This window comes from Colobus angolensis, unplaced genomic scaffold, assembly GCF_000951035.1.
Source record: "Colobus angolensis palliatus isolate OR3802 unplaced genomic scaffold, Cang.pa_1.0 Scaffold119, whole genome shotgun sequence".
Taxonomy (NCBI): domain Eukaryota; kingdom Metazoa; phylum Chordata; class Mammalia; order Primates; family Cercopithecidae; genus Colobus; species Colobus angolensis.
The window spans coordinates 3,012,806-3,040,169 of NW_012113030.1; the positions used below are offsets into that span (position 1 = coordinate 3,012,806).

At 36.2% G+C, this 27,364-nt stretch overlaps 2 protein-coding genes across 2 annotated transcripts in view; both read left to right on the forward strand.

Moving 5' to 3' along the window:
- The window catches only part of LOC105500932, a 161,676-nt gene extending 153,415 nt beyond the window's left edge, over nucleotides 1-8,261 (forward strand). Inside the window, exons 17-19 of the mRNA XM_011926622.1 lie at nucleotides 3,471-3,640; nucleotides 6,543-6,663; nucleotides 8,096-8,261. Of these exons, the coding sequence (XP_011782012.1) occupies nucleotides 3,471-3,640; nucleotides 6,543-6,663; nucleotides 8,096-8,261 (457 nt within the window). The remainder of the gene's footprint in view (nucleotides 1-3,470; nucleotides 3,641-6,542; nucleotides 6,664-8,095) is intronic.
- Nucleotides 1-27,364, forward strand: part of LOC105500565 (tetratricopeptide repeat protein 6) — a 64,329-nt gene that overhangs the window by 5,651 nt on the left and 31,314 nt on the right. The window contains exons 2-9 of the mRNA XM_011926153.1: nucleotides 3,471-3,640; nucleotides 6,543-6,663; nucleotides 8,096-8,246; nucleotides 11,088-11,170; nucleotides 12,114-12,190; nucleotides 12,608-12,768; nucleotides 20,924-21,058; nucleotides 24,727-24,840. Of these exons, the coding sequence (XP_011781543.1) occupies nucleotides 12,130-12,190; nucleotides 12,608-12,768; nucleotides 20,924-21,058; nucleotides 24,727-24,840 (471 nt within the window). The 5' untranslated portion in view covers nucleotides 3,471-3,640; nucleotides 6,543-6,663; nucleotides 8,096-8,246; nucleotides 11,088-11,170; nucleotides 12,114-12,129. The remainder of the gene's footprint in view (nucleotides 1-3,470; nucleotides 3,641-6,542; nucleotides 6,664-8,095; nucleotides 8,247-11,087; nucleotides 11,171-12,113; nucleotides 12,191-12,607; nucleotides 12,769-20,923; nucleotides 21,059-24,726; nucleotides 24,841-27,364) is intronic.

Genomic DNA, 27,364 nt, shown 5'->3' on the forward strand with positions numbered 1-27,364 from the left:
AGTTTGTTATAATTTCTCTTCTTTTACATTTGCTGAGGAATGCTTTACTTCCAACTATGTGGTCAATTTTGGATTAAGTGCGATGTGGTGCTAAGAATGTATATTCTGTTGATTTGGGGTGGAGAGTTCTGTAGATGTCTATTAGGTCTGCTTTGTGCAGAGCTGAGTTCAATTCCTGGATATCCTTCTTAACTTTCTGTCTTGTGGATCTGTCTAATGTTGACAGTGGGGTGTTAAAGTCTCCCATTATTATTGTGTGGGAGTCTAAGTCTCTTTGTAGGTCTCTAAGGACTTACTTTATGAATCTGGGTGCTCCTGTATTGGGTTAATATATATTTAGGATAGTTAGCTCTTCTTGTTGAACTGATCGCTTTACCATTATATAATGGCCTTCTTTGTCTCTTTCGATCTTTGTTGGTTTAAAGTCTGTTTTATCAGAGACTAGGATCGCAACCGCTGCTTTTTTTTTTTGTTTTCCATTTGCTTGGTAGATCTTCCTCAATCCCTTTATTTTGAGTCTATGTGTGTCTCTGCATGTGAGATGGGCCTCCTGAATATAGCACACTGATGGGTCTTGACTCTTTATCCAATTTGCCAGTCTGTGTCTTTTAACTGGAGCATTTAGCCCAGTTACATTTAATGTTAATATTGTTATGTGTGAATTTGATCCTGTCATTATGATGTTAGCTGGTTATTTTGCTCATTAGTTGATGCCGTTTCCTCCTAGCATCGATGGTCTTTACAATTTGGCATGCTTTTGCAGTCACTGGTACTGGTTGTTCCTTTCCATGTTTAGTGCTTCCTTCAGGATCTCTTGTAAGGTAGGCCTGATGTTGATGACATCTCTCAGCACTTGCTTGTCTGTAAAGGATTTTCTTTCTCCTTCACTTATGAAGCTTAGTTTGGCTGAATATGAAATTCAGGGTTGAAAATTCTTTTCTTTAAGAATGTTGAATATTGGCTCCCACTCTCTTCTGGATTGTAGAGTTTCTGCTGAGAGATGTATTGTTAGTCTGATGGATTTCCCTTTGTGGGTAACCCGACCTTTCTCTCTGGCTGCCCTTAACATTTTTTCCTTCATTTCAGCTTTGGTGAATGTGACAATTGTGTGTCTTGGAGTTGCGCTTCTCAAGAATTATCTTTTTTTGTGGCGTTCTCTGTGTTTCCTGAATTTGAATGTTGGCCTGCCTTGCTAGGTTGGGGAAGTTCTCCTGGATAATATCCTGAAGAGTGTTTTCCAACTTGGTTCCATTCTCCCCATCACTTTCAGGCACACCAATCAGATGTAGATTTGGTCTTTTCACATAGTCCCATATTTCTTGGAGACTTTGTTCATTTCTTTTTACTCTTTTTTCTCAAAATTTCTCTTCTCACTTCATTTCATTCATTTGATCTTCAATCACTGATACCCTTTCTTCTTGTTGATCGAATAGGCTACTGAAGCTTGTGCATGCGTCATGTAGTTCTCATGCCATGGTTTTCAGCTCCATCAGGTCATTTAAGGTCTTCTCTACACTGTTTATTCTAATTAGCCATTTGTCTAATCTTTTTTCAAGGTTTTTAGCTTCTTTTGATGGGTTTGAATATCCTCCTTTATCTCGGAGATGTTTGTTATTACTGATTTTCTGAAGCCTTCTTCTCTCGACTCTTCAAAGTCATTCTCCATCTAGCTTTGTTCCATTGCTGGCAAGGATCTGTATTCCTTTGGAGGAGAAAAGGTGCTCTGATTTTTATAATTTTCAGCTTTTCTGCTCTGGTTTCTCCCCATCTTTGTGGTTTTATCTACCTTTGGTCTTTGATGATGGTGACGTACAGATGGGGTTTTGGTGTGGATGTCCTTTCTGTTTGTTAGTTTTCCTTCTAACAGTCAGGACCCTCAGCTGCAGGTCTGTTGGAGTTTGCTGGAGGTCCACTCCAGACCCTGTTTGCCTGGATATCACCAGTGGAGGCTGCAGAATCATAAATATTGCAGAACAGCAAGTGTTGCTGCCTGATCGTTCCTCTGGAAGCTTCCTCTCAGAGGGGCACCTGGCTGTCTGAGGTGTCAGTCGTCCCCTTCTGGTTGATGCCTCCCAGTCAGGGACCCACTTGAGGAGGCTTTCTGTCCGCTCTCAGATCTCAAACTCCATGCTGGGAGAACCACTACTGTCTTCAAAGCTGTCAGACACAGACATTTAAGTCTGCAGAAGTTTCTGCTGCCTTTTGTTCAGCTATGTTCTGCCCCCAAAGGTTTAGTCTACAGAGGCAGGCAGACCTCCCTGAGCTATGGTGGGCTCCACCCAGTTTGACCTTCCTGGCTGCTTTGTTTACCTATTCAAGCCTCAGCAATGGCGGGCGCCCCTCCCCCAGCCTCCTGCAGCCTTGCAGTTCAATCTCAGACTGCTGTGCTAGCAGTGAGGAGGCTCTGTGGGTGTGGAACCCTCCGAGCCAGGAACAGAATATAATTTTCTGTTGTGCCGTTTGCTAAGACTGTTGGAAAAGTGCAGTATTAGAGTGGGAGTGACCCAATTTTCCAGGTGCCATCTGTCATGGCTTCCTTTGGCTAGGAAAGGGATTCTCTGACCCCTTGCACTTCCCAGGTGAGGCGATGCCTCCCCCTGCTTTGGCTCACAGTCTGTGGGCTGCACCCACTGTCCTGCATCCACTGTCTGTCAAGCCTCAGTGAGATGAACCTGGTACCTCAGTTGGAAATGCAGAAATCACCTGTCTTCTGCATTGCTCACACTAGGAGCTATAGACTGGAGCTGTTCCTATTCAGCCATCTTGGAACCTCCCACTATTTTTATTTCTTCTAAGTAGGCAACCTAGTAGCTTCTTTCTTCTGTTTTTCCTTGTCATCTTTATTTTATTTCTAAAAATGGATATGCTTCACATTATTAGCTAATTGAAAATGAGTTTTTTAGCATAGATCTAAGTCAGTGATAATTTCAAAATTGGAGTCAGAAGTTAATGATAAAGGAATCCAGTCTACACAACTAACGCAGTAGCTTTCATCCATGAAAGAGCAGACTCTCACGTATTTGAATATATCTTCAAGGCCCAGGGAAAAATCTCCTAAAACTTCTACTCACTAGGGCCCATGTTCTGCAAAATGGATCATTTTGTTTTTCTAGGGAGCAATTTTGTATAAATTAGTGCTTAATACATTTTGGGGAATGAATAAATAATAAACGTAATGCTTATTTTATTGACATACCTCCATGAGAAATGTATGAAATGAAATTAGTAAGCATATAATTAATATGTAGAATGTACCTAATAAGCATATAATTATGTATACAATAAAGTGTACTTCAATTTATAAACAGTTTGTATCATTTTTACTGTTAATTTCATGACTAAACTCTCTTGCGAAGCAAGGAGAAACATTTACAAATTGTTATTCAAATATAAAATTAGTTGTACAGGTTTACCAAAAAGAGAAAATGTATACTTTACAATACTTGTTAAAACAAACTTTTTTTTCCTAGGACATACCGAGGGATTGCATACGTTAAACGGAAATTTTACAAAGAAGCAACTCAAGATTTTTCTGCTGCAATTCACTTAGATCCTAATAACTGGTTAGCATTGTATTATCGAGGTTGCTTATTCAGAAAGAGTAACCCTTTTAGAGCGCTACAGGATTACAGTGTTTCAGGTACTTTGCCTTCAATTACATGTATGTAGCAATCTGATCTGAGATTCAACAGCTCAGTTTCATAGTGGTGAATGGTAAAGTGGGGCCACTAATGTAATAAGTATACTACTATATACTAATATACATTATAAGTATATATTACATGAGCTTATACATTTTAACATTATATAGATATACAATATATGATTATATGGCTATAATGGTTTAGTTATAAGTGTTTCTAATATGCCCTTTGTGTGCGTGTGTGTGTGTGTGTGTGTGTGTTAACTGTGGCAAGGGGAGAATGTGACATCAAAGAAATCTCTTTCTATAATATACTGCATTCTAAAGATTTTTCTGGAAACCCAGGCCTGTTTCCTAGTCAGCTTTCTTAAATGGCAGTAAACTGTCCTGGTGGGCTGTGTCCTGCTCCATAGGCTCAGCCCAAGAGATTTGTCAAATTCAGCGTTTTTAACCCCTAAACTAAAAATAGGTTTTGGGAATCCTTAGTAGCTAAGGACACCAACAGCTAAAAATAGCCATTTCTGTGTTACCCCCAATCAGCACACTCCTGGTTTATGCATGTGGCCAGCACATTTGTGAGCATAGAGTCAGTGCTCAGTAAACAGACTCCAACAGAATGAATGAGCCCATCCTGACAGATGAAATCCAGCCTGAGTCTAACGCTCCAGATATGCCTGTGTTGACCTGGGTGCGAAGTTCTAGAATCCCATCATCGTAAATTAGACCGTGTCTAGAGATGAAGAGACAACTAGATTTCCACAGGGAAGAAGAGCTAAGGCGATGGTTACTTGATTGTCTTAAGTCCATTTGCCTTCTGAGGTCACCCTTCTCATTAATATTAAAATAAAATAACTCAAATTTCATTCTGTGTATTGAGAGGAGTCTAGTGTCCTCCCCTCTATTTCCAAGGATTATTGGGAAAGGGGCCTGAGGATATCTGTCTAATTCTTTCATTATCTTTGAGTCCAGTTTCAGCTTTTGGCTGAATTCTCCATCTTTGCTCACCCTCACTTCTGTGGGTACTGTTCTCTTGGCTTTACTTTTTCCCAGGTCTATCCTTCATTCCCCAGTATAACATCAACACAAACATGTTGTGTCTACTAATCTGTTACTGAATGCTTTAGGGTTCAGAAGATAAATTTAGCACAGGTAACTTAAATTTGAAGATCAAACCACCCCCATTTTTAGAAGTTTATCTAACTCTGTCAGCCCTATCCATCTGCCACTGGCCAAATCCCTTTCTCTCTGGTCTTCCTCTAAAGACTTCTTTCTTATATTTCCCTCTTATACAAGTTTTGGGCTTCTCATGCCCTCCTCTCCCCACTTCTAGGCTATCACAATAATTGAACAAAATTCCTATTATTTAATTATCCAGAGCAGACAAACTTGATTTCAGCCTCAATCCTTTCCTACCAGATAGCCCAAGGAGTTTTATCGCCCACAACAAAAAAGGACTCTCAAGATATTTTGCTAAGCTAATAATAATAATAATGATGATGATATCTAACATTTATTGGGCATTTTGCTATTTGCAAAGTGCTGTTTAAAGTGCCAAATAAGAAGTATCTCAATATTTAGAGTAACGCTAGGAGCTCGGTACTATTTTCATTCACATTTTACTGATGAGAAAGCCACAGCACAGAAAGGTTAAATAATATTTTTTTCCTTTTTTCTTAAGAATCTTTATTACTATTATTATTATTATTTGTTAAGAGCAACCACCCAAACTGTAGTTGATTTTTTAATTGCTAGCCAATCATACCGTGAACTGAGCAGTTAGATTTTCTTCAAGTGATACCAGTCATGTGCCGCATAATGATGTTTCAGTCAAAAATGTATACTACGGGTAAACCTGATATATGTATATACATATATAACATATACCATCTAGGTTTGTGAAAGTACACTCTATGATGTTTGCACAATAAAGAAATCCCCTAATAATGCATTTCTCAGAACATATCCCTACCGTTAAGTGGTGCATGACTGTATTTACTTAATCTGTATGATCATTGCTGACACTAACTATACTTCCCTAAATTCTGTACTGTGAATATTTTTGTCCTAGACTGTAAACATTATGCACATTTTGGCAAAACTTTCCATCTTAAGGCAGAATGGCATGAGAAGCTTTAAAGATATGTGTCAAAACTTGTGGAAACCCCATCTAATTCACTAACATGTTTTGAAAGTGAAGGGGCAATCAGTAGGCGAGAGACATGAAATGACCTCTAGACTGGTTATTGATGAGAGTCACACACCTAGAGTACTGAGAGGAGGTTCTTTTTCTCCCTTCCATTATTTGGGATGTGCATCCCGGATAGCTGTTATTTGGGATGTGCAGTCAAGCCATCTGCCTTATCTCCAAGCTCTGCTTGCCTTGGTGTAGCCTCTTTGCTTGTCCATCCTGGTTTGTGTGTAAGCCTGACCTCTGCTTTCTGCCTTCAGGACTAGTAACCAAGCCTGTTCTTGGCCAGTAACGATGGCTTCCTGATAAAATCAGGCCATCAAGGGTCATGGCACCCTTTTGACTGGAGTTGGATTCTAGGCCAGTCTTTGCCATTGACTGTCATATCATGACCGTGGTCAATGTACTTACCACCTTTGGACTTTAATCTCCTCACCTATACAGTGAGTGGACTATGCTATATTCCGATCAGGGTTTAGTTCAGCTCCAATAAGTTTGTGAACCACAATTGCCACATTGTTACTAATAAATACATTTTAATGTACAATACTATTATTTAACTTACCAAATAAGTACACTCATCATAGATATGTTTCTATTTTATATAATGTTAAAAAATGAGAATAAGCAATAGGAAGGTTACAGACTAAAATATAATTTACATTTGGTTATTTTAGAACCTGAATGAAATACATTTTTTTAATTTTTAAGCACTCATAAATGATGGCTATGAGAATCTTGGTTGTTTTCTACATCGGGGAATAGTCTATGCACATCTAAAACTTTGGTTGCTGGCAATTTGTGACTTTGAAGCTGTTATTTCTCTAGAAAGGTACGTTTTCCTTTTCATATTTATTGATTTCACTTTTGTAAAAAATTGAAAACCTAAAATGGGAGAAAAAGTTTCTTTCCCCTCATCATTGATAACCTAGAAAAAATGAGACACTTACAAAGTCATCCTAGAATTAGAATACTACTTCTAAAAACAAGATTGCTTCTGAAATAAAACCTGTTCTCAACATCTGTTTGCCTCAGGTGTTTTTGCAAATTTTAGAAGTTAAATGGGTTTGACAGAAGTTAAATCCATGGATAAGGAATCAATACTATTGAGGATTCTGGAGATGCCCAGGCTAGAGCTTTTTGAAATTAACTTCGTGGAAAACTGTCATTAAGTTTTAAAATAATAAAAAAAATTCTGCTTGGTATATGATTGCTACGGACAGCATACAACTCAATGGAAGGCAACTTTCTATTTAGAACTTCTGGCTTTATTTTGTTTAGTAAAGCAAAATAAAAACACTAATACCATGTAGACCATAGGTTCAGGAAGAAATACAGAATGAAAGTTAAATGCACTAGTCAGAAAGTCAAACTGTAAATCACAGAATTTAATTAAAATTTCCCCTTTCTTCCAATGAAGCATTTGCGAAAAGGGAAGGTGTCAGAAAGAGTAACTAATCATGCCAATTCCTTGCCAACCAGCAGACGGTTTACTTAATCTATCCAAGGTAAACTTTGAACTTGACACAGGAAATTCATGGAGCATGACTCCATAATGACCACAGTGGTTTTCTTTTGGACATTTTTGAGCCAGAAAGAAAAAGAAAAGAGTGTCAGTTTCAAAGAGACAGAAAACAGGAAGTAGGAACTTTGGTGTCTAGGCAAGGAAGGGGTCAGGGATTCTGTCAGACTGGATTATTGGATGGGTGGTTTTCTCATTTTGAAATAGTGGCATCAAACATGATAATTTCTAAGGTTATTTCTCTACTGAAAATCATTTGATTCTAAGAGAGATAAATAACATTTATTTGATACAGAAAAGCTGTGTTAATATATATGTGGAGAGGATTTTAACCCCAAGCCACCAAACCCTTGAATATGACTGTTTCTCACTGTCACTCATGGCCAATAGAACATAGCCTGAGGTAAAGACTCTTTAGTTGAGAAAAAGTAAGCTTGTGACTCAAGATAACGGGAAGGTAAATCAAAGAAGAGTAAAGTTTTGCTAAAAGTCTAGGAGACTTCAGGAATTCTGTTCCTAGCTCAGACCCTAAAAACATTAATTTCCTACTAAGGGTTTTATAAAGGTATTTATAGTTTTTCACAGAGAGCAGCTAACTAATTTACTTTCCTTTGTAAAACATTAAAAAAATACTCTGATGAGTACTGATGCATCTATTTCATTCAGTTTATTCCTAATTGGAGAACATTTGGAATAATGAAAAATGTTTAACAAGATTTCACCTTCTCATTTTTTTTTTTAGAACTACTACTTTGGCTTATGTAAATATTGGCCTCATACATCTGCTACACCTGGATAACTACACGGAAGCCATTTGGCAATTTTCTGAGGCTATTAGAATTGATCCTTTATGTATTCAAAGCTATCTTTGTCGAGCAGAAACCTATTTTAAGGTATTTAAGGCTTGAGAACCTTCATTTTCTTTTAAAAAAAACTTTAATTTTCTGGATATTTGTTCAACATAATTTTAATATATATACATATTTTAGATAATTGTAGGGGCTAATGCATTTATAAACATCGTGTTAAGCTGATAGTTAACTCTAATTACTCATTTATAAAGCCTCTACTTTCAAGGTGTGCATTTCTATGTCTTTCACTTTTGAAAATAATACCCTTTTTTCTTTATTACAAAAGTGTTATATACTTATTGCAGGTAATATATGCATGCAAATAAGAATAAACTAAAAGCTATCATCTATAATTTTATTCTCTAGGGATAGCTGCTATAAACAATTTGAGTCTATGGTCCAATGTTTTGTGTGTGTGTGTGTGTGTGTGTATGTGTACATACAAGTGAGCAGGTAGATTTATACAATGGGATCCATCCATAGAATGGGATACTGCCCATTCATACTTCCCTTTAATTTTGTTTAATTTTTATAAGTTGTTTAAATTAAAAATAAATGTTTTATGTCCCAGCTGTGACAAATTAAAACAGCACAATAAATAGGAAAAATCCTCTCCAATTCCAGCCAGATCTGATTTTCAGAGATAACGCTATAACTTTTGTCTCTACCCTTCAAAGTAGACACGCATTTCCACCACTTCACCTCTAACTGCCCTGTCCAAATACTAGTTTCTCACCAGGATTTTCAAATAGCAGCCACAGCGATCTTGCCAAAGCATGTCAGATTATTTCATTTCTTTGCTCAAGCCCTTCAATAGCTTCCCTTGTGTTTAGAATAAAAGCTAAATTCTACAAAAGCCAAAGATCTGAAAGACCCCACAGGAACCATCTCCTAATTGCCTTTCTACCTTTGTCTCCTGTCTATGCTGTTTTCAGCCAGGATAAACTAGGCTACGCTGGGGTTAAAAAAAAAAAAAAAAAAAAAACCTTCAAAATTACTGTATTAAAACAAAGGTTTATTCCTGGCTCACACTATATGTCCATGGAGGATTGCCTGGAGGCTCTGCCCTCCATTGTCTATGTCTCAGGACTCAGTGTGACTAGAATCCCATTCAAAGTCCTTACTCTGCTGACGATGGAGGTGGGGACCCAGGGCAGGTTCAGTGTTGCCATTACGTCATGTTAGCTCTTGACTCTGTCGGGGAAAGGATGGACATACTCATAGCGTGTGGTTCTTTTGCTTAACCTAACCCTGTTGATGAAGCCAAGACCATCTGTGGAAGTTGGAGTTTCCCTGAGCACATAGAGAAATCAAAACACTAGCATGATAGCAAGGCGTAAGAATATAGTCAAAGGCTGTTCTGAGAGGCAAAAATCTCTATGCCATAATGATTGAATAGTTTGTGGTGCATTCACACCATAGAACGTAACAGAGATGGTGACAAGAGTAATAGAACTATGCTAGCTGACTTCGAAGGGTTTCCATGAGATATTTTTGAGTTACAAAAGTAGGGCTCACAAAAGAATGTGAAGTGTGTACAATACAATTCCATGTAAGTAAAACAATTGTAAATAAACCCTTGTGTATGTATGTATAAGAATACATACTCCCATTATGTGGGTTCATCCTCCAGGGTAAATCTAATCTAAGGTTGCCTGGTAGTGGTCTAATGTCTCTGGACCACAGGGAAGCTTGTAGAGATCTGAGAATGTGCCTCCATTTGTCTTAAGTCGGGGTTTCCTCAATGCATAGACATGTATGGTTGATAGAATAGGTGTAGCAATGTGGACATATGACTATATGATTTATTAATTACACCATCCTGAATAGTGTTAGCTTAGGAAGCAGCAGGCCTGAAGTTCCACAGAAATTTTCCGATTTGTTTTAACAAATTTCAAACTTCCTCCTTTTCTGTTCCCTCTTTTGAGTCCATCCACCATTTCCTCCAAACATTTTTACCATCTCTACAGGTACTGCTGCTTCCATGCACAAATTAGTTTTGTACATTTGCTTCTTTGCATCATTGTGCGATAACAATAAAAGGATTGGTTGGTTGTCCCAGGTTAATTTTGCTCTGGTCTGTAGAGTGCTCTGTTGCCAATATTTCCAATGGTAGTTGATTTTGCCCCCAAATTTGTACAAATTCAGTTTCTGTGACCAGTATTAAGGGAATGATTAATGTTTACTTTTCATTATATATTGATGTTAAACAGATTACTTTTCATCATTTTTTTATTTTGTTATATTCATTCATTTACTTAATTTTTGTGCAGGCCTGTTCTTCCTCCCTTATTTTTAAGTGGAATATAGTTTTAGTTTTTGTCTTACCCTCCTTTGCATGCTACTTTATTTCTTAGTCTTTATTCTTATTATTGTTTTTGTCTAGACGGGGTCTCACTATGTTGACCAGGCTGGTCTTGACCTCCTGGCCTCATCAAGTGATTCTCCTGTCTCAGCTTCCCAAAGTGCTGGAATTAGAGGCCCGAGCCTGGCCTGCATGCTACTTGATTAAGATGGATCAGGTTAACTGAAAAAGTTGTTAGGGTTGAGGGAGAAAAACTGAAAGCTAAATGATAAAAGAGAACACAAACATGCACACAATTCAGAATGTATTATATAATCACATTTGTGTGAAATAGTATATGTGGATATGTATAATTATTATTCAAAATTAAAGATAGATGATTTTTAAAAACTAAGAGTATATCATAAATTTTTCTTTTCACTTCTCTGTAACCTATTTGCTTTGTTGATTCTTAAGAAAAACATGTATATTAGGAGATGTACCTGCAAAATTTCTGTAGAAAGGGCGAGAGAGGATAAATATCAGAAAGGAAGCAACTGGTATTATTGGGAGCTAAGTTTCTGTTTATCACTCAACAGTTGCATAAATTGAAAAAGGCAGTAAATGAATTGTCTCGTGCTATCCACCTTCAGCCAGATGGAATCCAATTATACATAAGAAGGTATGAGCATAGAAACTGAATTTTTCCTGGGATAACTTAGCATCAGAGAAATTGAATGGGGATCTTCAGTTCCCTCTTGAACCTTTCAGACTCCCCATTTTACATTTAATCTCCCAGTAATTGCCATTTCCCCACCAGCGAGCCAGTTTGTTAAACTTTAAGATCGTTTACTGCATAAGATAACCAGATTTTTCCCTTTGCTCTACCTTTGCATCAAAATATACCTGTTTAGTGTTTATATTCTTTGAGACCTTTTTAAGCAACTAGTCATATAGTTATTACATATCTCATAAGAGTAAGGTAACATATTTTGAACAATTGTTTTGATTATGTCCACAATCAAACATAAGCATGTGTACCATACATAAACCTTCACTAATTCAGTGAAAAGAAATGACATATTGAATTTTATACCATTTCTACGGATACTGCCTACTTCCATGCAGTATTTCAAATGTAGTAGAACTTTCTATAAAGATATCCTTTGCAAGTTATGAGTTATCACTATCAAAAATATAATCTTTTAAGGATTTATAGACCTGGGAAAATGGAATGAGACAATGCTTTACTGATAAGGGCTTGCTTTGTCCTTGAACCACATTTTAGCAATTTATGTAAATACCTCCCTCCTTGTATATGCCTTGAACTTTATCTTTTAATGATTTCTCGGCAAAAAGTATAACATTTTAAATACAGATAATTACAAAAAGAGATTTGGGTATTTTTCTTTCAGCATTACATTTCCTAAGTTTCCTCATCACATCACTATGCTAATTGATGTATTTAGATTATACAAAATGTCTATAATTTTCACTTTTTTAATGCATACATAAGTAAATAAGAATAAATATATTGTAAAATTTTAAGTAACTGATTATAAGAAACTTTATTTTAGAAAGTTTATTTTTAGCTGCTTGGAGTCAAAATCGATTATTTCTTCCAGAGGACAATATCTTCTTATGATGAAATGTTATGATCTTGCAAAGTTTACTATTTATCAAGTAGCAGAAATGGACAAAGGTAAATATAATTAATTATAACTTTTAAGAAATACTTCAGTATTTAAAATTTTTATGCTATTTTGCAATAGTTATGTATAAATAGCATGAAGGATTCAATTGAAAATCAAATTAGATTTTGACACTTTAGTTTTATACGTACATTGCCAATTAGTAAAATGACTCATAGCAGTGAATTTTGTGAGAGATTTTTATGGGAAATATTAAGCTTACAATTTTTCTATTTTTTGTTTGTAATTGGAATGTCTTGTTGGTTACTGGTAGTAAATAGATCTTAGTATAATTTGTTAATTTTATAATTTGTTGATTCGTTAATTCATATTATAAAGACAAATTATTGAATTACTCCCTTAGAATAATTATATTCAAAATCCTTGATACTTGGCAAAGATATTGATAAACTTTCCTTCCCTTTTAGGTCTCATTGAGTTGAGTCCTATACAGCAAGCCCTCATTTATTCATTTTGTGAAAACCATGACAAGGCCATTGAGGTCTTGGATGGAATCAGCTGGAATAGACCTGAGATGACCATGTATGCTCTATTAGCAAAAGTTCAAATGAAGGCCAAGAGAACCAAGGTGAAAAGTCCTCTGAGTAATGTTTACCAAACCTATTAATGAAGTGTATATACTGTGCTTAGTATACCACTTTAAATATTTTTCACAAAATTAAGTCATACTATTTATTTATTTTTCTGTGAATTAACATTTGGGTTATTTTCTCTCTTTTTTTATTGCCCCCTTTTAAGAACAGGGCTGCCCTAAATATTCTTTTTCATGTATTCAGTCAGCGTGTGGAGTAGTTTTCCAGGATATATTTCAAGGAGTGCAATTGGTGGTATGTAGAGAATGTGAATGTTTAACTTTCAAGGAAATGACGCATTGTTTCATAGGGTGGTACCAATTTATTCTCCCACCTGAAGTGTAGCTATATTCCTGTTCCTGTTGATCTGCATCTTTTGTAGTAATTGATATTGTTAGGCTTTATTTTTGCCAATTTGGTGGATAAAAATTGATGTCTCGTGGTCTTAATTCACACTTCTCAGTTTGAGCATCAGGTTGAGAATCTTTTTATGTTTATAAGCCACTCATATTTCCTGTTCTATCAATTTGCTATACACATTTTTCATTTCTCTTGTTCTTATTGATTTTAGGTATTTAAGATATAAATTCTGTATACTAATCCTTGATTGTGTGCTGAGTATCTTCTTACAGTTTGTGGCTTGTCTTTTGTTTCTACGGTGTCTTCTGATGAACAGAACTTCTGAAGTTTAATGTAGTTGAATATGTCTATTTTAAAATTTGTCATCAGGGCGTCTTTAAAAATATCTTGTTTAAGAAGCCCTTTTCTACTCCAAGGTCAAGATATTCTTCCCTATTTTCTTTGGAAAGTTTAAGTTTTTCTTTTTCCATTTAAGACCTTACTCTATCTTAAGATTATTCTTTTTTAGCATGAGAGAGTGATAAAATTTCAGTTTTATCCATATGGGTATTTAAATGTTTCAGTATCATTTGTTGAAATGTTCTTCTTAACCCAAAAATCTGCAGTGCTACATCTATCTTATTACAAGTTTTCACGTACGTGTGGATCATGTGCTATTTTAGGTTCTCTGTTCTGTTCCTTTTGTCAATTTTTCTATTACCGGCCCAGTAGTACAATGTCTTAATTGCTATAACCTCATTGAAATTATTGATATCTGGTGGAGCAAGTCCCCACACCATATTCTTCTCTAGGAAACTTCTGGTTACTCTTCAGCATTTACTCTGCCGTATATGTGTTAAATTTAGCTTGCCCAAGGTCCATTAAAAACTCTCTTGAAATTTTGAATCTTTAGATTATTTTAGGGAGAATTGATATCTTTATGATATTGAAGTCTTTAGTTTATGGTCATAATGATGTATCTCCCCATTTATTTCACTTTTTCTTTCGAATAGATTTTACATATTCATTGCTAAACGTTTCCTAGTTTTCTAGGTTTTTTTCCCATAGTTTTTGCTGCTATCATAAAGGGTATCTTTTAAAAAAATGTTCTGTTTGCTGATGGCTTGTAGAAATAAAACTGATTTTTGAATACTTATCTACTAGCTGACTACCTTGCTGAACTTGCTTATTTCTGAAAATGTTTAGGTCTGTTCTTTTGGGTTCATAACTAGGAAAGTATGTCATCTATAAATAATAATAGTTTTATCTTTTTCCTTTCTTTTTATGTATTCTGTTTCTTATTCTTGTCTAATTGTGCTGGCTAGAAACTCCAAGACAATACTGACTAAAAGTAGTGACAAAGACACCCTTATTTTCTTCCAAATTTTAAAGGAAGTTTACCCCACTAAGAATGAAGTTTGGGATTGATTTTTGTAGATAATTTAAACAAAGTAAAGGTTAAATAACCTTTCTGTTTCCATTTTGAATTTTATCACATTATTTTTCATCAGGTATTGAAACGATTATTATATTTTTATCCTTCAATATGTTAATGTAGCAGATTATATGTCACATATGAAATGAAGTAATCTATGACATTGTTTAGTGTTAGACCAACCACATATTCCTGGGTTAAACCAACTTGATCGGAATATATAATCATTTTGTAGACATTGCTAAATTTGAGTTGCTTGTGAGGATCTTTGTGTCTATATTTATGAGTGAGATTGGTTTTGTGGGATTTGAGTATTGATCTTATAAGATTATTAGGTGAGTATTTCTTCTTTTCTATTTAGTGAATGAGTTTGTCTAAAGATCATAAGGATGTCTTCTTTGAAAGATTATTTAATACTTTAATATCTAGTACATGACACACATTTAATAAACATTAGCCATTATTATTCCTATTTTTTTCTCCCTGGGCATTTTAAGACTTTTTAGAGGCTTCATTTCATAAGCATTTAATCATGAGAAACTACCTTTAGTATGAAAACTAAAAAGCCTTTATTTTTGCTCTCTTGACCTCTCCAGTTACTGGCTTTTTTCTCTTTACTCTGGCACAACCAAATCTTGCAAAATTGTTTATATACCTTATCTTCATTTCCTGACTTTCCACTCATTCTGCTGCTCACCACAATCTGGTTTCTTTCCTCTTGTGATGAACACGTGATAAGGTGACCCTCAAAAAGTTGTGCCCTTGTGTGACCTTGAGTGTGAGTGGAACCTGTGACTTGCTTCTAACCAACAGAGTATGGGAAAGATGATGGGATGTCACTTCCATGATTATATTACGTTATGTAGTAGACTAGAGAGAGAAATTCCCTTCCTGGCCTTAAAAAAAAGCAAAGAATTATACTATGAACTGCTTGTGGAGAGGGTATCATGGCGGGGAACTGCTGTGGCCTCATGGACCTCAGGACAATCTTCAGCCAATAGCCAATAAGAAGCCTGGACCCTCAGTCATGCAGCCGTAAGAAAACGAAACCCACCAACAATCAGAATGAGCTTAAAAGAAGAGAAAAGAAGTTTTCAGATGAGAATGTAGCACAGTTGACACCTTGACTGAAGCCTGGGAAACCCTAAGCAAAGGACTCAGCTAAGCTAGGCCCAGACTCCTGGTCCCTGGAAACTGTGAGATAAGAAATGTGTGGTGTTTTAAAGCGTTCAGTTTGTGGTATTTTTTTATTTTTTGCAGCAATAAGAAAATAATACAGATGGAATGCTGCTATAACAAATACCTACAAATGTAGGAGCAGCTTTGGAATCAAGCAGTGGGCAGAGGCTGAAAGAATTTTGAGGAACATGACAGAAAAAGCTTCAATCACCTCAAACAGACTGTTAGTAGATACCTGGTTTTTAAAGACACTAGCATTGAGGACTCTGAAGCAAATGAGCAACACGTTACTATTTTTATTTAGCAGTTCAAAGCTTAGTAAAATTTTCTCATATAGTTGTATGGAAAGCAGAACTAATACCTCAGAACCTGGATACACAACTAAGATAATTTCCAAGCAAGGTGTTAACAGTGCTGCCAGCTTTCTTTTTGCTTCTAATAGTAAAGTGTGAGAAAGGAGAGATAAGAACTGTTAAACAAAATAAACCAGGACTTGCTTATGTGGAAAATTTTCAACTTCTCCAGATGGCAAAAGAGGATAAAATTCACTGTCAAGAGAAAAGGACAAGGTGTGGCTGGACAGCACTTTGCTAAGATCTTAGAAGGATCATGAGGGCAGAGTATTCAGTCACACTAGTTCTCTTTCCTTTCAAGAGATTAAGGACATGCCTTACAAATCTTCTTAACCAAACCAGAGGATCTCTAGAAGCTTAAGGGCATTGCCCCTCAGACATCTCAGCAGGAGGCCAAAGTAGAGAAGGAATTTCCTTGAATATAGTGGATGTGGCTTTTGTCTAACGAAGTGAATCCCTGTGAAATCCATGGAAGATCCCTAAAGTTTTTAAGAGAATTATTTCTTTATAAACACTGATAATTTGGACTCAAACAGACAGAGTACAAAACGAAAGAAGGCTGTCAGACCTCAAAATCATTCTGGCAGGAAGTAGGTTAATAAAACAACTCAGCTGTAAATATGTACAACCTTTTATAAAAAAGGAAAAAGGACCCAGAAGGCAAGACTAAGAACCCACAGGATGATACTAAGGGCCATAAATGTTTTGAAACCTAATCAAGAGACTGAGCATTTGCCCAAATGTGTTTCAGAACTGCCATGGACCAGTGGCTCATTTTAATCTTCCATTTTCCCCTTTTAAACCAGAATATCTGTGGATATTATTCTATGCCTATCTCACCATTGTATGTTGGGTGTTTGGGGGACAGACGCCTTGTCTCTTTAATTTCACAAGTTCACAGATGGAGAGGAAATGTGCCCCACGAGTGGGACCTGGTGGATTTTACTTGAATGCCTCATCTAGACTTGGACCTGCTTTAAATGATGAAATTTTAGATGTTGAGCTGATGCAATAATGAGCTGAGACTTTGGGGGACCTTGGAATGAGCTGAGACTTTGGGGGACCTTGGAATGGAGGAACATATTTTGCATGTGGCAAGAATGTTGAATTACTGGGGGCCAAATCATTGGAGTCATCTGGTAGACACACTCTAAGATTATTCTTTTTTTTTTTTTTTTTTTTGAGACGGAGTCTCACTCTGTCACCCAGGCTGGAGTGCAGTGGCGCGATCTCAGCTCGCTGCAAGCTCTGCCTCCCAGGTTCACGCCATTCTCCTGCCTCAGCCTCCCGAGTAGCTGGGACTACAGGCGCCCACCACCACGCCTGGCTTATTTTTTTGTATTTTTAGTAGAGACGGCGTTTCACCGTGTTCACCAAGATGGTCTTGATCTCCTGACCTCATGATCCACCCGCCTTGGCCTCCCAAAGTGCTGGGATTACAGGCGTGAGCCACCGCGCCTGGGCTCTAAGATTATTCTAAATCATACCCTATGTTACCTCCTCCCCTTCCTTGAGTGTGTGCAGGACCTGTGACTTGTTTCCAACCAATAGAATATGGCAAAATTGGTGGGGTGTTGCTCCATCAATTACGTTGCAGTATATAAGACCTCCTTCTTAGCAGAGTAAAGAGAGAGAGGTTCTCCTGCTGGCCTTGTTGTGACTTCCTGTGGAGAGAGTGATGTGGTGAGGAACTGTGGGCAGCTGGGACCTGAGTGCAACCAACAGCCAGCAAGCTGATATCTCTTATTGTGGTTTTTATTTGCATCACACCAGTCAGAATGGTGATTATTAAAAAGTAAAGAAACAGATGCTGGCAAGGTTACAGAGAAATGGGGATGCTTTTATACTTTTCAACCATTGTGTAAGATGGTTTGGCGATTCCTCAAAGACCTAGAGGCAGAAATACCATTTGACCCAGCAATCTCATTACTGGGTATATATCCAAAGGAATAAAAATCATTCTGTTACAAAGATACATGTGTGTGTATGTTCCTTGTGGCACTATTCACAAACACAAAAATATGGAATCAACTCAAATGCCCATCAATGATAGACCGGATAAAGAAAATGTGGTACATATACACCATGGAATACTATGCAGCCATACAAAGTAATGAGATCATGTCCTTTGCAGGGACATTGACAGAGCTGGAAGCCATTATCCTCAGCAAACTAGCACAGCAACAGAAAACCAAACCCTGCATGTTATAAGTGGGAACTGAACAGTGAGAACACATGAACACAGAAAGGGGAACAACACACACTGGGGCTTGTAGGAAGAAGGGTGGAGGGAGACAGAGCATTATTAAAAATAGCTAATGCATGGTGGGCTTAATACTTAGGTGGTGGGTTGATAGGAGCAGCAAACCACCATGGCACATGTTTACCTGTGTAACAAACCTGTGCATCCTGCATATGTACCCCGGTACTTAAAATAAAAATTAAAAAAAAAAAAAGAAACTGGGACTCTCAGTCCTGGAGTCTCAAGGAAATGAAGTCTGCCAACAACGTGAATGAGCTTGGAAGCTGATTCTCCCAGTCGAGTTTACAGAGGAGAATGTAGCTCAACTGACACATTGATAGCAGCTTTGTAGGACCTGGAGCAGAGGACCCAGTTAAGCCATGCCCAATCTCCTGACCTGTGGAAACTGTGAGGTGATAAATGCTTGTTACTATCATTTGCTAAATATGTAGTAATTTGACTTGTAGTGACAGAAAATGAATGCACCTCTGGTTTGGAATCAAGCACTCTTGCTAGCTTCATTGATTTGCTTTTTTTTTCTTTTTCTTTTCCTTTCTTTTTTTTTTTTTTTTTGAGATGGTGTCTTGCTCAGTCGCCCAGGTGGGAGTGCAGTGACACAATTTCAGCTCACTGCAACCTCTGCCTCTTGGGTTCAAGCAATTCTCCTGCCTCAGCCTCCTGACTAGCTGGGATTCTAGGCACGTACCACTATGCCCAGCTAATTTTTGTATTTTTAGTAGAGATGGGGTTTCACGATGTTGGCCAGGCTGGTCTTTAACTCCTGACCTTAGGAGATCCACTTGCCTATGCCTCCCAAAGTGCTGGGATCACAGGTGTGAGCCACTGTGCCCGGCCTTCATTGGCTTTCTTACTGCAGATTCTGTGATCATTTCTCAGTATGGATCATGTCTACTCTTTTCTTCACATTTGGAGTTTTTGGTCTCTGTATTCTTTGAGGACTACTTTTTTATATTTACTTTAATCTCCTCCTCCCAGGCTGTCCCCTGTGACTTTAGCTGGATACCTGATGTCACCATCAGCTACCCTCTTCCACCCAATAAATAGTGATGTTAATATAATAGTGATGTTAGTATATATATATATTCTCTTGGTTCTAGTAATAGCGATACATAGTATTTATATATACTATAGAAATATAGTAATAAATAGTGATGTTAATATATGTATATTCTCTTGGTTCTACTTCCTAGATATTTCTCAAATCCACTTTCTTTCTTTATTTCTATGGCTATTATCCTGGTTTGGAACATATAATTTAAAAAATTTTTCTTGAGTTATATAGCTGCATTGTTGTACTCTTCCAAGCTTTTATCCACACAGCAGCCACAGTACTTTCTGCAGACTATAAAGATGACTTATCTGCAAGCCTCTGCAGATGTCCCTCAGATGACACCATAAAGTAGTGAAAGAGAGAGAGATGGGGGAAGCAGGAGGAAGTGAAGTTGTGTTGATTTTAATTTAAACGGGATGGAAGGCTTGAGTAGACAAGTTTTTTGGACTCAAGGAGTCAGTGAAGGGGCAGAAATCCAAACGAGAAAGGAAGTAATAGGTTGCTCAGGTGGGGCAGGAGGAGATGGGGTCAAGGACAGCTTTTGAGGAGTTTGCCCTGCAAGGAATGAGAAAAAGCAATTCAAAGACAGGAGAGAAAAAGGTGAAAGTGAATGAAGATATAGATTCGTTGAAAAGTAGAAAGGGGGGAAATTGAGACAATAATCCACTTTTTCTAGGCAAGGTCATGTGCTGAGAGTGAGGACAGAAGGAGGGATGCTGGGTGACTTGCAAACATATAGAGCTAATGCTCGATAGAAGCCATAAAGGACACTTAGCATATCCAAGTGAAATCTCATTGTTTCTTTAGCAATTTAATACAATTAAGAAGATGGTATGGCCAGTAACAATTATTTGACTTTCTATATAAAGATATACAAGAGTAGTTAAGTATTAAATGGCATTTCTATCTTTTTCATTAATGAGACTTTTGAGTTTTTCATTTGAGACTTTTTCATTATTGAAACTTTTGACTATTTTGAACGTTTTCATTAATGAGACTTTTGAGTATTTTGAATAAATCAATGGGTGAGTTTTGAAGGTGGTTTATTTTTTTGATGCCAATAAAACCCTATTAAGAGGACAGCAGGACACAATAAAAATTGATTAAAATTATGTCAGATATTATCAGTGGAGATCTTTTACTACCTAGTAGCTTCCCAGTATTCCATTCAGAAAAATTATTAGGAAATTATCAATAAACTAGTTTATAAATTTAAGCCTGACTTAAGCTTGAGTATAGCCTTTGGAATTTACAAATTTTAGTTCCAAAGATCCATGTCCGTAAGCCTGCTTAAGTGCTGGCTTGTAGGATAGGCATCTGGGTGGGACTCATGAGGGTAAGACTTCTGAACTGGATTCTCTTCCTGTAGTGTACTGACAAGACCTGTAACTTCACCAGGTCTGTTTGTTCCCAGATAAAGTAAGAGTAGAGGTGTGTGCTCTGTGCTCCTTTTAACATATAAGGCTGTAATGTTAAATCAGTAGTGGAAAGAAACATTTCCTGCCCCCTCCCTGCTTTTTTATCATTATAGGAAGCTGTGAAAATGCTTAAGAAGGCGTTGGATGTCATTTCTCGTTCCGATAAAGGACCAAACACCACAGCAATTTCAGCAGACTGTCTGTATAACTTGGGTCTTTGTTATATGGAGGAAGGCAATTTACAAATGGTATTTCATGTATTTAGGAGTATAGATTATTTGTAATTTTAGAGACTGGTTGCTTGTATGCAATTCTGTTTCCGAAGACCACCTATACAGTGGGCAACTGGTCCAAAGCTGCTTTTGAAGCTTGGCTCATTACAGTCAGTCTGCACCCTGCAACACCTAGGACATTGTTTTATTTAACCAACATGTTTTATTTGATGCTTGTTTGTCAACAATATTCTAAAGATTAATGTATGTTTCCCACCAGAACAATAAATCTAACTGCAGGAAATTATTACAGTAAAATAATTTTATCACATGAGTATGAATTCACTTATTAAATTTTAAGTACTTTAAATGCTTTAACATAATGTAGAATAAATGGAAAAGATTAGGGCATTCTGGCTTTTCTTATTGATCATTGAACAATTCAAATCAGATTGAAACGGGTTGTTAAGATGGCCAGATACACTGAAAAACAGTTGATTCAATTATTACATATTTATCCAGTCTTTGGTGATTTTAGGCAATTCTTTACTTCAAAATTATCACTGATATGACAAATATGTAAAATCATTGATACTTTCCGATGACTAATGTTGGATATTCTACAACTCTATCTCTAGACACACACAGACACACACACACACATACAGACACACACACACACACACACAGACACACACAGACACACATACGCACACACAAATACACACACATCATTCTAATTCTTATGTTCATGGAGTGGACAGTGTTTTAAATTGGTATTGGTATACACAAAAAAAGAGGTGCACTTGATTAGTTGTTCTATTAAGAAATTCAGTAAATATGAGACAAATCACAAATATTTTATATGTTTTTAGTCCTTTTGAACAACCAGAGCAAACTCAGCTTTGCTTTAAAATATGGGGAAAATTTTTAGAGTTCTGTTGTTCTGAAGTTCTATAATGATGCATTTGCTGGATCCTAATGGAAAATAAATGTGCTAGTTGTGATTTCTTTGAAGAAACAAAATCTGAATAACAATTAAAATTATACCACCCAAAATATTGTAATCTAACAATATGGATTATATAGACCTTAGTCTGGGAATAAGACCTTTAATTATAATAATCATCTCTACTTGTTTCTAAATATTAGTTTTGTTTGTTCCATGAGGTCCATTAGGAGAAATGTATTAAAATAATCCAAAAATAGAGTGAAACTTTTCAACAATAGTTATATACTGTAATTCATTAACATTTTAAAACAATATATTATATCACTAAATGGTTTGCATTTTGACAATATGCTCCTGTAGGCTTTTGATTCTTTTACAAAAGCTGTGAAAGCAAATCCAGATTTTGCAGAAAGCTTTTATCAACGAGGGCTTTGTAAAGTGAAACTCCACAAGGATAGCTCGATTCTGGATTTTAATCGTGCCATTACCCTCAATCCAAAACATTACCAGGTATTTAAATAGATGTTTTTAGTGGGTTGTAAAGTGTTAATTTTGGTAAAACTATTAAATCTCTTATATACCATTGTTATTAGTTAGCACCAATCAGTTTCTTATACCTACTTTTCACTTAACTGTATTTTGATAATCCAAATGGCTGTATTTCTCCTTAAACTAAAAGTATTCTTTCCATCAGTGATATTATGATGTTATATATAAATGTATATGTGAATGTGATGTATGTAAATATTGTTAATATATCAGTGTGGCTGTTAATACTTTAAAGTTTATATACTCATTAATTGTACTTACTTTTTGTTTTGATGTTACATAGATTCCTATCTTTCAATAGACTATACAGACAACACAAAATTCAATAGGTGAAGCTTGATCGCACCTGGATTTTAGGAATCTATGAAATTTGAATCTGGTCTAAATATTAGATGATTTTAGGAAATTTCTATAAATCATCTTGGATATATAATGGCAGTGTGGTTATGTAGGAGAATGTCTTTTTTTCACAGGAGATGCATACTAGGGGACTTGGGATAAAGCATTACCATATCTACAACCTGTTTTCAAATAGTGCAGGAAAAAAATAGATAAATATGGCAAAATGTTAATAATTATTAACTCCAGGTGATAGGTGTTTATCATTCTTTCAATTATTCTGTGTCATTTGAAATGTTTTTTCTAATAAAAGAAATCTTTTTAAAAGACTATATTTTAATACCCTCTTTGGGAGGCATAGATTTGTTCCAAGTATCATATATTTTGGTAGAATTGGTGCTTTTACTAAAGCACCCATTCCTGCTTTCTTTCTCTCTCTCTCTCTCTGAATAGGCATATTTAAGCCGAGTAGCATTCTATGGTTTAAAAGGCAGGTATTCCAAAGCAATCTTGAATTGTAACAAGGCTATAAAAATTTACCCTGAGAGCGTACGTGCCTATCTCTACAGAGGAGTTCTGAAATACTACAACAAGGTAGGGCCATTTCCTGCTTGGCTTACTGAAATTTTAGGGTGGGAAGACTCTCTTATGCTAGGCAGGGGACTCACTTACTTTTTTTCTTTGTGGTTGGGAATCACTGTGATATGAAGGGCAGAACTACATAGAAAACTTTACACTTTCCCAATTCATATTTTTTTCACAAAATAATGGTATTTATTTTTTACATTACATTTTAAATAACATTTATTATTTATTTTTATTAAGAATGTAGCACATATTCATTGCAGAAAATTTGGAAAAATACAGAAGGGAATAAAGGATTATTATCTCACAATCAATGATAATTCCTGAGTGCATTTGTCAGATTTGTATTTAGTCTTTTAGTTTCCTCATAAAATATGATATATATTTTCCAAAATTTGGACTATGCTACTTATATAACTTGTGTGGTGCCCTGCTTTTTACACTTAATCTTTGAAGATAGTATTTTGCTGACTGCATAATATTCCACCATAATTTACTTTAATTACTTTATTGTTGAACTTTTTGATTGCTTTTAAAATTTTTACTATTTTACTGTTTAAAATAATATAGTTATATACATCTGAGAACAAAATTGCTGCTTGGGTTTATGATTGGTTCTTAAACAGAAGTTACTGGGTTAAAAGTTGTGAGCAGTACCATTGATATGTGATACTGCACTGAATACTTTATTTCTCTCTACTTTTCTTTTCTGATCTTTGTAGCTATTTTATATGAAATTTTTACAAATAATACCTTAAAGCAAAGGTAAGACCTTGCATTATGTGTTAATTCCATGAAAATTACTATCTATAGAAATGGATGATACAAGGTATCAGAGAAGAATCAAAGAGGAAGCAAAAGAGAACAAGGGTAGAAAACGTGATGATTATGTGATATGACAGTCACAATGACAGAAGCAAGCGAGCACTGGTGAATGTTTGCTGCATTAATATGGTTGGCTTTATTTTATTTTACCTAGAAGTATAATTTTCTCCTTGCCATATACCAACAATGGTAATAAGATATTTACCTAAATTAAAGTTGTTGATATATTTAATTTTGTTTGTAGGTAAGAGAAACTATAATGATAATTTCTACCAGGAGATTTTCTTAATTAACTCTATGAAGGATTAGCTTCAATGTGTTAATTTCACAGATGATACAAGGAATGGTTAAATGTGTGTTTCAAAAACTCTGATAGAAACAAGAATTTATTTTATGATTAAATTTCAGTCCATTATGATTTTCCTTTCTCACGTAATTACTTTTTTCTTTTTAGACTTATAAGCTAGCAATTACAGATTTAACTACAGCTATCAGCATGGATAAAAATAGTTATATAGCATTTTATAACAGAGCATTATGTTACACCAAGATAAGGGAACTTCAAATGGTAAGATGACCATTTTAGTAAACAATGTGTTTAAAGTGTTTAATAAATAACATGCATTTAATAACTTGTTGATTTCAGTCAATAAACATGTAATAAACAACACATTAAAGCATTTGTAAATTCGTTTAAGGCATTTATAAAGTATTTTCTTATTACTTCTGCTAGAATTTTCAAAAGGAATTCCTAGGAAATACACACATATAAAACTTGAGAAACCAAAGAACCATTTCAAAGAATATTTAATTTCTTTGTTGGTGCTCACCAAATTTTCTCATATAATTTCTGAAAGAAGTCAAATGAAAAATTAAGTTGATAATGCTTATAGAAGCATTTAAAGGCATTTATAAATTAAATCCATCACATAATTATCATTTGAATAAATGTTTCTACCATATGCAGAATTTTAGTTTTTTTTGAGACGGAGTCTCACTCTGTTGCCCAGGCTGGAGTGCAGTGCTGTGATCTCGGCTCACTGCAACCTCCACCTCCTGGGTTCACGCCATTCTCCTGCCTCAGCCTCCCAAGTAGCTGGGACTACAGGCACCTGCCACCATGTCCAGCTAATTTTTTGTATTTTTAGTAGAGACGGAGTTTCGCCATGTTAGCCAGGATGGTCTCAATCTCCTGACCTCATGATCTGCCTGCCTCGGCCTCCCAAAGTGCAGAATTTTTAAAGCAGTAGCAATCACTAGCAATATTGTGGTTTCAAAATTTTAATGTTACCTACAGCAGTTTGTGTAGGCATTCTTTTGTTTGGTCCTCAGACCACACATGTAGCACGGAGTATGGAGTGATGGTTTTCAGCTCCAGGGACCAGTGACTAGGTTTGGCCCATATTTTGAAGGCCTGTGGGCTGCAGCAAACCTTTTTTCTATTTGTCTTGATCCAGCGTCTACCTGAGCAAACTGTTGTTTATGTTTGTAATCTTACCTACTCTCTTCTCTCTGTCGGTTTGGTCCCTTTTCAATGAGGATTCCTCACTGGGGAGCAGCTAGTCTTGTGGTCTCTCAGAATAGTGTCCCATCCTCTTCCTCTGTTACTTGTCTCCCTCTCCTTATTCCTGCCCATGTCTGTAGTAAATGATGCATTCTTTTAAAAGGCTAGGTCACATTCCTGCTGTTCTGTGTTCACACACTCCCCAATCTGTGAAACGTGGACAGTGAAATCTGTTTAAAATATTTAGAAATTTAGAAATGTACAAGCTTTAGAAGGGAAGTTGAGAAACTTTGTCTCTACCTAAGAGGATGTAAAATTCTTGGTAACCAGATTATCAGGTTTCCTCCAGAGATGTTGATAAATGAATAGCTAATTTTTAACAAGGGGATTGTTAAGATGCTAGGAGCTGACGGAAAGATCATTTATTAGAGTGACCTGCACAACAGGGGCCTTTGAGGATTCCCTCCCCAACCCCATTCCTGCAGGAAAGGTAACCCTGAATAGGAAAACAATGGGCTGGGGTGGGGAGGGAACACCCATTGTTTTGTTACCTCAGATATGTGAAAGAGCCAGTGCCCTGTTAATAAAGAAAATGCAAAACTACCTAAATCAAGTAAAACTAAATTATGATAATAAAATAATGGTGATTTCAGAGCTGCCAGGACTCTGAAGCATTTTATCCAATCTGCTAACTTTACAGACGAGGAAACGAAAGTAGGGAGAGGTGCGAAAAACCATCCAAGTCACACAGAGGGAGCTAGTGACCTGTATTTTGTCCACAAATTTGTTTGCTTCTGGGTTAACAGTGTTTAGGTGGCTTTGTAAAACCGTCTGACCTCCAGCGTGTGGACTGGATGTCATTAAGCAGTGTGTCCTCCTCCACCTGTTTCTCAGCATTCCTGCCATCCCTAGCCTGAGAAAAACCAAGTAACTTTCTGCAGAAAATGCATTTAGGCATTCTCCCAAGATATAGTTTCATAAAAACTAAGGAAAGATGAATTCTGGTTCTAACACTTGATATTAATAAAAATACTGAACACTTACCACTTATTTAGGGCTTATTGTGTGACAGGAACTGAGCTAAATGCTTCACTGAGATACAATCAAAACATTTTTAAGTAGATCCTTGTAACAATATGATGAATTATTAACACGCCAATTTTGCAGATGAGGAAGCTAAGGCTTAGTGTTAAGTAATTTTCTCCAAATCGAGGAGTTAGTAATGTTAACAGAGGCATGGCACAAATCCAGGAGAGGCCAAGGCCCTGACCCTTCCTCTTAATCAAAACCTGTGTGCTCCCATCCCTACCTCTTACCCTCATTGATCTTTACGAAATCTTATTTCCCAGTTTTTATTTCCTCTTGTATTGCAGATTCAGCTGCTCAGTGGATCTCCAAGGCATCATACTGGTTTCACATAATGTAATTTAGTAAAAGAAAAATGTTAGACAATTTGTGGCTAATATTCTAGATTTGGTTTTTTCTTTTTTGACAAATATTACTATTTATTTTTATAGTCCTGGCAATTTTTATTTATGATTATGCCACAACATACCTATAGGATCTTTAATTACACATTTTTAAAAGA